The sequence below is a fragment of the Amblyraja radiata genome, chromosome 9 (genome assembly GCF_010909765.2).
Source record: "Amblyraja radiata isolate CabotCenter1 chromosome 9, sAmbRad1.1.pri, whole genome shotgun sequence".
NCBI lineage: Eukaryota > Metazoa > Chordata > Chondrichthyes > Rajiformes > Rajidae > Amblyraja > Amblyraja radiata.
This window is the reverse complement of record NC_045964.1, coordinates 33,768,284-33,780,634: the sequence shown is the minus strand read 5'-3', so window position 1 is coordinate 33,780,634 and position 12,351 is coordinate 33,768,284. Positions and strand designations below refer to the sequence as shown.

Below are 12,351 nucleotides of genomic sequence, written 5' to 3'. Positions count from 1 at the left end.
GGGTGATGAATTGGAAATTAAAGTAGGCAATCTTACTTTAGTAGTGGTCTAAAGTTCCTATGTAGAACAGATAAAAAACAACTTTTGGCAACAGTAGGTGTTTCAGTTGCCAAAAAATTATTTCGTTTCTAACAAATTCATGTGATAGATAATATGGCCACAAATAGTTGATAGGCTTAGTGCAACACCTGCTTTAAATGAAAGCGAAGATGGACAGTGCTGGAGTAACTCAGTAGGTCAGGCAGCATCTCTGGAGAAAAGGAATAGGTAACGTTTCGGGTCGAGACTGTTGAAAGCGAACTGACATTTGTGCATTCCTGCATAACCTGTAGTTTGGCTGATTAAAAATCTGAATGCAGTTTAGAGGGAGATTTTTGTTTATCTGCAGTTGATTTTAATTCTTTTAAACTGTTTATTTTTTTAATTTGCATAGGAACGTGTGGATTGAGAGAGAGAGTATAAATTCAGTAGCTCTGAATAATGCCCCAGAAGATAGTCAACAGAGGATATTGATTGGTGCATCAGTGTCGGTAAATACCTCAGGTACGAAAGATTACTTCAGACAAGGCACAAGATGTAATATATCTATTTGAACTATAAATATTTCTCGAGAAAAGTTGTTAAAGATTTAAAGTTCAGGTTGGGTGCAATTTTCATTGTATCTGCCCTACTCTTGAAATCACTTCAGTAAATTGGAAAATTCATCAGTAACTAATTCTTGTACAACAGCCGAGCAAAAATGATCCTAAAATTTTGTTTTCAATATCCAGACACGGTCAAGAGACCAAGCAAAATATTTTTATTGAGAGCTTTATCTCAAATATCATATTTCAAGTATTCCTTGTTTTATGAACTTTAATTTAAGTTGAAAGATACAGCATGTAAACAGGACCTTTGGCCCACACAGACCATCGATCATCTGTTCACACTAGTTCTGTTATGCCACTTTCATTTTCCACTTCTTACACGCTAGGGGCAATGTAGAGGTCAATTAACTGACAAACCCGCATGTCCTTGGGACGCGGGAGTAAATCAGAGCACCCGAAGGAAATCCACGCCGGTGGCACCCGAGGTCAGGGTTGAACCTGGTGCAGGGGGGCAGCAGCTCTATCAGCTGCACTATTGTTAGCATCACAGAAACAATTTATGATTTCATCTCTGCTAATTAGTACCCAAGACTACTCCACAGGCATTTTAAAGATTAAAAAGTGCACTATAAATGAAAGCTAAGTAAGAAGGGCAGCATTATTTCTTCATTAGAAATAATTAATTGGATGTAGGATTGTTCATTTTACTAGCTGAGATTTTAATGATATCGCTTGACCTAAATTCTTGCCTAAATACTGAATGTTGCCACGTAGACTCCCGACTGTACTTATAATCTTCATTCTTCTGATGTATTTTGGAGTTACATCTAGATCAGCGGAAGCAATAGATGAGGTTGGAGGAGGTGCAGGTGAACCTCTGCCGCACCTGAAAAGACTGCTTGGGTCCTTAAATGGAGTCAAGGGGGGAGGTAAAGCGACAAGTGTTGCATTTCCTGCGGTTGCAAGGGAAGGTGCCCAGAGAGGGGGTGGTTCGGTGGGAAGGGATGAATTGACCAGGGAGTTACGGAGTCTGCATTCTTGGCTGGCTCCCTGATTAAACCCAGGAATCCTGAATTTGCTTACTGTCTGCTAGTCTGCAATATCAGCCGGAATTCTTCCGAGGCCAAGTAAAAATACCACCAGTTGCTATCCATAGCTCTTTTCCATCCAAATGTGCGCTTACCAGTGGAAAAATGGACTGATCTTGGAAGTCTCCCATACACTCTTGCCGTAATGCATTCCTATCTAAAAAAAGGCATGGCTTAGAGACAAACACACATGATTACTAACGCAGAGCTTATTCCCATATCATTAACACCAAACTAATGATATTTCTGGACTACACTTCTTCCCACCCTGCTTCCTGTAAGGACTCCATCCCCTACTCCCAATTCCTCCGTCTACGCCACATCTGCACCCAGGATGAGGTGTTCCACACCAGGGCATCGGAGATGTCCTCATTCTTCAGGGAACGAGGGTTCCCCTCTTCTACTATACATGAGGCTCTCACCAGGGTCTCTTCTATACCCCGTGACTGCTCTCACTCCCCGTCCCCCCACTCGTAACAAGGGCAGAGTCCCCCTTGTCCTCACCTTCCACCCTATCAGCCATCACATACAACGAATAATCCTCCGACATTTTCGCCACCTCCAACGAGATCCCACCGCTTGCCACATCTTCCCATCTCCTAACCTGACTGCTTTCCGCAGAGACCGCTCCCTCCGTAACTCCCTGGTCAATTCACCCCTTCCCACCGAACCACCCCCTCTCCGGGCAACTTCCCTTACAACCGCAGGAAATGCAACACTTGTCGCTTTACCTCCCCCCTTGACTCCATTTAAGGACCCAAGCAGTCTTTTCAGGTGCGGCAGAGGTTCACCTGCACCTCCTCCAACCTCATCTATTGCTTCCGCTGATCTAGATGTCAGTTGCTCTACATCGATGAGACCAAGTGTAGCCTTGGCGATCACTTCGCCGAACACCTCCGCTTGGTTCGCAATAACCAACCTGATGTCCCATTGGCTCAACCCCCCCTCCCGTTCCGAATCCGACCTTTCTGTCCTGGGCCTCCTCCATGGCCAGAGTGAGGACCTCCGTAAATTGGAGGAGCAGCACCTCATATTTCGTTTGGGCAGTTTGCACCGCAGCGGTATGAACATTGACTTCTCTAATTTCAGGTAGTCCCTACTTTCTCCTCCCCTTCTCAGCTCTCCCTCAGCCCTCTGGCTGCACCTCTTCCTTTCTTCTTCCCGCCCCCAGCCTCACATCAGTCTGAAGAAGGGTTTTGATCCGAAACGTTGCCTAATTCCTTCGCTCCATAAATGCTGCCTCACCCGCTGAGTTTCTCCAGCATTTTTGTCTACCTTCGATTTTCCAGCATCTGCATTTCCTTCTTAAACATCTATCTATATTACTAAAAGTGATCCTGACCACTTCCTGTTCTGTATATTGATTTTAGAAAAAACGCTGCCACTTACGGCTGTGATTTTTGGCCATCTTACGCAGTTCCCCTCCGCTACGCAGGACAAGAGGATTTTTCCCATCGATTAAAAATAAAAGAGTTATTAGTGTTTAAAAAATGTTGAGATTCTCTCCTGAAGGCCACGCCCCTTCCGGAGGGACTATAAAACCCGGAAGTGTTGAGTGCCTCAGTCTGTGCAAGATGGGGGAGCGAGAGGGTCACGTCTCTCAGTCTGAGCTGTGAATAACACTGAACACATGTCTACTAAACTGTGAGTGGTTTTACTGACCTGTCTGCCCTTAATGTGGTTTGAAAATATAGTTTGGAAATGCTAAAGCTGTGTTGCCTTTGGTTTGGAAATGCTAAAGCTGTGTTGCCTTTGGTTTGGAAATGCTAAAGCTATGTTGCCTTTGGTTTGGAAATGCTAAAGCTGTGTTGCCTAATTAAAGTTGCCTTGCCTAACTAAAGTTGCCTTACCAAATTAAAGTTGCCTTGCCTAATTAAAGTTGCCTTGCCCAACTAAAGTTGCCTTGCCTTCTATATAATTAAAAGTTTAATCTTGACCACTTCCTGTTTGCGCTTTATATTGATTTTAGAAAAAACGCTGCTACGTACGGCTATGATTTTTGGCCATCTTGCTCAGTCCTCCTCCGCTCATCAGGTGCCGATGATTTTTCCCATCGATGAAAAATAAAAGAGTTATTAGTGTTTAAAAAATGTTGAGATTCTCTCTCCTGTCAATCACACCATGAAGGCCACGCCCCTTCTGGTGGGAGGGGAAGGACTACAAAACCCAGAAGTGGGCGTGGCTCAGTCTGCAAGATGGAGGAGGGAGAGGTCACGACTCGCTGTCTTTAGTGGCCTTGCACCCTGCTTGAAATGGTATGAAACTGCACTTGAATTTGGTGGCCTTGCACCCTGCTTGAAGTAGTATGAAACTGCACTTGAATTTGGTGGCCTTGCACCCTGCTTGAAATGGAATTTCAAGGAATAGCCGTGAGTCAACTGCCAACCCACCAGCCGTGAGTGAGTGAGCTGCCAGCACAACAGGCTTGAGTGACTGAGCCGCCAGTTCAAGAATCCATTTGGCCCACAATATCCATACTAGCCCTCTGGAAACCAGTCCCTTCAGCCCACAACACCCATACTAGCATTCCAGAAAGCCCCCCCCCCCTACCGGCCACCAATATTGGAATTGGTGGAGAGGTGGAATATTGCGTTGGGGGACTAGCCCTCCCGTGTGATGCTGGGACCCAACGGGTCCCACTTAGTCTAGTATTTCTGTATAAATCGCTTTATGTTGTGCAATTATTAGTTCCATTTTTATCCTGGTCATTGCATTGTTCGTGTGCAGATGTACCCACTTTAAAATCATACAAAAGTAATACATTCACTTCCAAAATCATCCTAATGCATGGACTGGTTCTGTCCTACTAGATTGGAAGTAGAATCCCAGTGCTTTAAAGAATAGTAAATTGCACCATCAAACGCCTTCATGAGCAGCCATTGTGTTTGTTATTTACAAATGTAATTTTCTTTATGCAATATTTTGAAGAAAATCATAATCTGTATATGCATTGTAATGGCAATTAAATATGAATTGAGTCCATTTATTTAGCAGCCAGGCTTTAAACAATTTTATTTTCTATTTCTGATCTTGCAGGCTCAACTATCATTGTGAGAGAAACAACATTGATGCCAGATATCCATGGGTTACCAGCTCTAATATGTATGATATTTGCTCCAGTCATAGAACTGAGGTACATATGAAAATCTGCAAGAGGATTATATTAAATGTCATTATTTTTCTTCTTTGAGTTCTTCTTTGTTGCTTGATTAGTCTATTTCTGATTAAATAAGGCACATGCATGTCACTGGTAGTGCCATTTGACTTCATAAAATGATAAATAAGGAATTTTAACTACAGATACATACATAACCTGTAGTGGATTTATTATTGTCACGTGTACTAAGATACAGTGGAAACATTTTGTTTTTACATTCTATCCAGATAAAAAATATATATACGTATGATTATAATCAAACCTTGGCTAAAGGAAAGGAAAAAGTGTAGAATATAGTGTAGGTAGACACAAAATGCTCGAATAACTCAGCGGGTCTTTGATGTTGTTAGGTAGTGTGAAGTATAGATGAGTCAAATAGTTTAGAATACTGGGCTTTGTTCACAACTCTGCACTTTCTTGCAGTCTTGGGCAGGGCAGTTGCCATTCCATGGTCTGATGCATCCAGATAGAAAGCTTTCTGGGGTGCATTTGAAAAAATCCTTAAAAGACATTGGAGCCAGGCCAAATTCCTCCTCCTGAGAAAGTAGAGGCGTTGGTGTGATTTCTTGGCTGTGGCTTCAATACGGATGGACCAGGGCAAATCTTTACTGCTATTTACACTGAGGAACTTAAAGCTGTTGACCATTTCTATTTCAGCACCATTGATACAGGCCGCTTCAATGGTACTTTTTGCAACAAAGTTAGTGAACAGCTCCTTTATTTTGCTGAAGACTACAGGTTGTAGTCTTGACACTATGCTACTTGGGTTTATGTCTCCTTCCCTCGCAGCGTCTTGCCATTGTTCGCTGTATGGCCCTGTTGTGTCTTCGCGTTTGATATCCTGATAATAAACGACACAATTCAGGTTGTTTCAGTTGCCTTATTGTACTCCTTTATTCAGCTCCTTTGTCTGTGTGGCGTAGTAATACTGAAAGTGCTTACATACCTAATCACAGTGTGTGTGTGTGTGGTGAGTGTGCCTGATACAAAGTAGTGCAGGAGGTTGGGACTGCTACAATGAATATGTAGCATATGCAACATCCCCCCTTCTCAAAAGAAAGGAACAAAAATTAGTGACACTAGAGGATTGCCAGAGCGAGGGTGGCAATCCTGTAGCAGATACCGTGGGATTATTCTGCCCACATTCATGGCATTCTGCTTGCTACTATACTACACAACAAAATATATAATGGCAGCTTGTTTTCTTTCAGGTAGTGCGTAGCCAGTCAAGAGTCATGTCTTGGCGTGACTTGTCCCTTCCAGTGCTAGCGATAACGCGCTGGGGGTAAGATGTTGCTCCTGGATCTAGTAGATCTGGTTGTTGCCTGCAGTGTTGCACTCGATGTATTGGTAACTTGTTGAGTTGTTTCCTGGCCATTGGTTGGTGCTGGTTGACTATATGACTCACTGGTAGCAGTTTGTGAGAATGTGTTGTCATCAATGGCAGGTGTTGCTGCTGCTGTGGGTGGTGTCCTAGGAGTTGCTGGTGTTGTCTTTGAAGTTGCAGGTGTTGACATTTCAGGTGTCGGGCGGATGTGAATTCTGTTTCGTCTCAACTGCCTGCCCGGTTCTGTCTCTATGATATATGATTTTGGGGTTCCAGCCCTGCTGGTGATTTGTGCTGGGGTCCATTTCTTTGTTGTTGGATCCTGAGCATGTACGTTTTGGCCTTGAAATAGTTCAGGTAAATACTGTGCATTTTTGTTGTATTGTTTCAGCCCCTCCTCCTGGGCAGCTGCCAATTTTGCCCTTGTTTCTTCTTGGTCGATAGGGGGTTGGATTTTGCTTGGCAGGGTGGTTTTGTATTTCCTGCCATTTAGCATTTCTGCAGGAGACTTCATGTCAGCCTTTAGTGGAGTTGCCCGTAAGGATAAAAGTGCCAGGTTTGGATCCTCCTTTGCCTCTCGGCATTTTATTAGTGTTTTCTTGGCTGTCTGTACTTGCCTTTCAATAAACCCATGGCCCTTTGGGTAATGTGGTGAAGATGTTGTGATTTTGAACCCGTATTCGGTGGCTAGCTCTCTGAATTCCCGAGATGTGAATTGGGTTCCATTGTCACATACGATCTGCTCAGGTATTCCTTGCTCTGCAAACAACCCTCTAACAATTGACACAATTGTTTTAGCTTTCAAGTCCTTTACGTTTCTCACAAATGGGAATTTGGAGTAGTAGCAGGCCATAATCAAATACCATTGCTGGTTCTCTGTGAACAGGTCTGCTCCGATGGTTTGCCATGGCCGGCTTGGGATATCACTGGGTGTCATTTCCTCCTTCTGTTGTGAATTCCTGTATTTTTGGCATATGTGGCATGTAGATACCAGCTTTTCTATGTCCTTGTACATGCCTATCCAGTACACAGCGGATTTAGCACGGAGTCTGCACTTTTCCATTCCTAAGTGTCCCTGGTGGATCTTTTCGAGGATTTCTTTTTTCATGGACTTGGGTATGATGATTCGTGATCCGGCCATCAGGACTCCATTCTCTACCGAAATATCATCACGGATGGTCCAGTATTCGCGGAGGAGAGGCTGAACTTGTTGTCTCTTTTCTGGCCACCCCTGTATTACCATTTGGGTGAGGAGCTGGAGTTCTTCATCTCTGCCGTATACTTGGATATCATCTGCTATCCCGATTGCCCCTTTACAGCCTTTGTATGTTTCATCTATTTTCCGCTGGAAGACATCTTGACTCACCTTCAGCCCGAATGGGAGCCTGTTGAATCTGAATCTGCCAAATGGCGTGTTGAAAGTGGTGAGCATTGATGACTTTCGGTCTATTTTGATGTTCCAATATCCATTGCTAGCATCCAGCTTGCTGAACACCTTGGAACCGGCCAGTGCTGGTGTGATCTCTTCAAGGGTTGGAGTTGGATAATGGTCGCGCTTCAATGCATTGTTCAGATCCCTGGGATCAAGGCATATCCTTAGTTTTCCGTTTGGCTTTTCTTTGATAACAATTGAATTTACCCAATCAGTTGGTTTAGTTATTGCTGTGATGATGCCCTTTTTTTCCATTTCGTTTAGTTGTTCCCTTAGCCTCTCTTTCAGTTCAAGGGGAACACGGCGGGGTGGGTGGATCACTGGTTTCACACTGGGGTCTACTGTGATATGGTATTCGTATTCCTCAAAACAACCAACGGTATCGTCAAAACACTCTGGGTACATGTCCATCAATTCTTCTTTGTTCCTGATGGGCGGCCGGTTTTTGATGGGTATGTTTCTGTCAATTCTGCAGGAGTTTGTCTTGATTTCATGGTTGATTGACACAATCTTCAGTCTTTGGCACGTGTTCAGGCCGAGAATAGCAGGTCCTTTCGATTTAGTGATGTAGAAGGGGCATTTCACTTCTTTCCCTTTGTATGTTCCTGCTATGATTGTTTTGCCTAGCTGTGGGATTATGGAACCTCCGTATGCAGCTAGGACTACATCGCTACTTCCAAGGATTCCTTTCCTGACGCTGCCATCTTTTGTCATGTGTTCAGGGAATATCTTTCCGTAAAGATTGACTGGTAAGATATTGCTCTGGGCTCCAGTATCAATTTTGAGCCTTAGATTAATCGTTGTTCTTTTCTTTCCCACTTTTTTCTGTAGTTGTATTATAGTATATGCTTCATCTCTGTTGCTATGTGGTTTGTTGTTTCCCATTTCGTGGACGTCAATGGTCCCAACGGAAAGGAATTCTTCCTCAGAGGTATCTGAGGTTATCTCCTCTTCCTGTTGGACGTGTGCGTGTATTTGTTTCCTTCTCGTATTTCTATCGTTCTTTGACCATTGCTGCTTTGGCTTGGTGCTGTATGATTTTGTTGACCTACACATTTTCTTCCAGTGGTTAGGCCTCCCACAGGAGTTGCAGGTAGTCCCGTATGCTGGGCACTCCCTGCGATCATCAAATGCATGCTCTGTACCGCAGTTCCAGCAGCTTCTTTGGCTTGCTTGTTTGTTTGCATGCCTAGAAAATGTCTGCTTTGGAGCCTTTAAGGTGGAGCCAGGGTCACGTTTTGAGAGAGCGTCTATATTCACTCTGGTGCTGCTCTGAGATGAGCCAACTTGAAGGCAGAGGGAGGACATTTGTTTCCTTGTGGCTTCGAAAGCTCTGGCAGCATCTACGGCGTCTTTTAGGTTGAGGGTGTCTTTCCCTATTAGGGACTTTTGGACCTCTTGGTGGGCGCACCCCCATATTAGCTGGTCGACAATTCTGTCATCTTCATCACCAAATCTGCATTTCTTGGCCACGTTCCTTAGTCTCGACAGGAAAGTGTCGGTTGTTTCTTGTGGGTCTTGTCTTAGCCCTTGGAACTCATACCGATGGATTCTGTGGTTTGATTTGGGCTCCATATGGTTCGCAAACCTTTCAAGGACTATTCCCGGATTATTGCAGTCGGGCTCTGTTAAGCTCCAACTGTTAAAAATGTCTAGACCCTTCTCCCCGAGCCATAGTAAAATATAACTGACCTTCTCTTCATCTGCAGTTCCTTTCAGGAAGCTTTTGAATGCCAGCTGGCTCTTTTGTTTGAATTTCTTGAACGCCTCCACCACATCATCGGCGTCCCAGTTCATCGTAGGGTGGAGGCTCATTGCTGCTGTGGAGGCCGCCATCTTGTGTTGTTAGGCGGGTGCACAAAAAAAAATCAATTTCTCTGCAGCCGCTGTTCCTAATTCCCAATAGCGATTCACAATAGCGCGGTTTTTTTTTTACTCGAAAGTCACCGCTGCCACCATGTTGTGTCTTCGCGTTTGATATCCTGATAATAAACGACACAATTCAGGTTGTTTCAGTTGCCTTATTGTACTCCTTTATTCAGCTCCTTTGTCTGTGTGGCGTAGTAATACTGAAAGTGCTTACATACCTAATCACAGTGTGTGTGTGTGTGTGGTGAGTGTGCCTGATACAAAGTAGTGCAGGAGGTTGGGACTGCTACAATGAATATGTAGCATATGCAACAGGCCCACTACAGTGAAGTTAGAGTAGCATTATCCCCACAGTTGTGAGTGCTTAGGGAGAATAGTGGGGGGCTGACAACAGAGCTTTGCGGGGCACTGGTGTTGAGAATTATCGTGGAAGATGTTTTGTTGCCCATCCTTGCTGATTGCTATCTATGGGCCAGGAATTCAAGGATCTAAGTTGCTTATTTCATTTGAACACGTTGGGTAAGAACAGATATTTCACTAGCTATGCTTAAGTAGGTGATTGCACCGTATTGAATGTATATTTGAGATGGTGGTAATATTGCTGTCAAGTTTTGGAAATTTTACCATGCATTAACATTTCCCCATTCTGTGTCCTCTCTTCAGAACTAACAGGTTGAGAAACATTTACACCGGTGCTTTGTGTGGTTTAGGTTGGAATCCAATCAGTAGTGCCCCCTCATTGGAAGGACATGATCTGGAAGTTGTGTTTGATGTGCACTTTGATGTTAATGACATTATAGAGGTAGTGTTACATTACTTTATCTGTAAGAAATGTATAGATTTAATCCGCAGCTAAATTGTGATAAAATGTTTGAAATAGAACTTAGATCTTTGTCTTCATCACTAACTGACATCCTGTTGCTAAAATGAGAAAGCTAATGACAGACTCAGGGGTGACGGAGGAACTGAAGGAAATCCACATTAGGCTGGAAATGGTGTTGGGTAGACTGATGGGACTGAAGGCTGATAAATCCCCAGGGCCTAATGGTCTGCATCCCAGGGTACTTAAGGAAGTGGCTCTAGAAATCGTGGGTGCATTGGTGATAATTTTCCAATGTTCTATAGACTCAGGATCAGTTCCTGTGGATTGGAGGGTAGCTAATGTTATCCCACTTTTTAAGAAAGGCTGGAGAGAGAAAACAGGGAATTATAGACCAGTTAACCTGACATCGGTGGTGGTGAAGATGCTGGAGTCAATTATAAAAGATGAAATAGCCGCACATTTGGATAGCAGTAACAGGATTGGTCCGTGTCTGCATGGATTTACGAAGGAGAAATCATGCTTGACTAATCTTCCTGAATTTTTTGAGGATGTAACTAGGAAAATGGACACGGGAGAGCCAGTGGATGTAGTGTACCTGGACTTTCAGAAAGCATTTGATAAGGTTCTACATAGGAGATTACTGGGCAAAATTAGGGCACATGGTATTGGGGGTAGAGTGTTGACATGGATAGAAAATTGGTTGGCAGACAGGAAACAAAGAGTAAGGATTAACGAGTCCCTTTCAGAATAGCAGGCAGTGACTAGTGGGGTACCGCAAGGCTCGGTGCTGGGACCACAGCTATTTACAATATACATCAATGATTTGGATGAAGGGATTCAAGGTAACATTAGCAAATTTGCAGAGGACACAAAGCTGGGTGGCAGTGTGAACTGTGAGGAGGATGCTATGAGAATGCAGGGTGACTTGGACAGGTTGGGGGAATGGGCAGATGCATTGCAGATGAAGTTTAATGTGGATAAATGTGAGGTTATCCACTTTGGGGGTATAAAAACCAGGAAGGCAGATTATTATCTAAATGGCGTCAAGTTGGGAAAAGGGGAAGTACAACGGGATCTGGGGGTCCTTGTTCATCAGTCTATGAAAGTAAGCATGCAGGTACAGCAGGCAGTGAAGAAAGCGAATGGCATGTTGGCCTTTATAACAAGAGGAGTCGAGTATAGGATCAAAGAGGTCCTTCTGCAGTTGTTCAGGGCCCTAGTGAGACCACACCTGGAGTATTGTGTGCAGTTTTGGTCCCCTAATTTGAGGAAGGACATTCTTGCTATTGAGGGAGTGCAGCGTAGGTTTACAAGATTAATTCCCGGGATGGCGGGACTGTCATATGAGAGAATGGAGTGGCTGGGCTTGTACACTCTGCAGTTTAGAAGGATGAGAGGGATTCTTATTGAAACATATAAGATTGTTAAGGGCTTGGACACGCTAGAGGCAGGAAACATGTTCCCGATGTTGGGGGAGTCCAGAACGAGGGGCCACAGTTTAAGAATAAGGGGTAAGACATTTAGAATGGAGACGAGGAAACACTTTTTCTCACAGAGAGTTGTGAGTGTGGAATTCTCTGTCTCAGAAGGCGGTAGAGGCCGGTTCTCTGGATATTTTCAAGAGAGAGCTAGAAAGAGCTCTTAAAGATAGTAGAGTCAGGGGATATGGGGAGAAGGCAGGAACGGGGTACTGAATGTGGATGATCGGCCATGATCACATTCAATGGCGGTGCTGGCTCGAAGGGCCAAATGGCCTACTCCTGCACCTATTGTCTATTGTCTATTGACTGTGCAAAACTAACTACTTCATTGCCATGAAGTAATTAAACTGTGGATAACTTCTATTTGAATATAAACGTACACAAACTAATGATTTGAAGTTTACATTTGTTTTGAAGTTTTGGAGAGTACAAGTCACCCACACCTTACAATCGCTCTGTTAAAACAAATCACCCTTAAAAATCACCCTCGTTTTTGAGGTACCAAATTTTCTTGCAAAATTTGTGTTTTAAAAGAAAGTAAATTCATTTGTTTTCCAACTCTTGGTTCCAGACTCGTACGAAAAAGA

The 12,351-nt window shown here is 43.8% G+C and overlaps 1 protein-coding gene across 1 annotated transcript in view; it reads left to right on the top strand.

Moving 5' to 3' along the window:
- The window catches only part of tdrd9 (tudor domain containing 9), a 118,028-nt gene that overhangs the window by 89,416 nt on the left and 16,261 nt on the right, over positions 1-12,351 (top strand). The window contains exons 31-33 of the mRNA XM_033027051.1: positions 434-543; positions 4,712-4,808; positions 10,124-10,262. Of these exons, the coding sequence (XP_032882942.1) occupies positions 434-543; positions 4,712-4,808; positions 10,124-10,262 (346 nt within the window). The remainder of the gene's footprint in view (positions 1-433; positions 544-4,711; positions 4,809-10,123; positions 10,263-12,351) is intronic.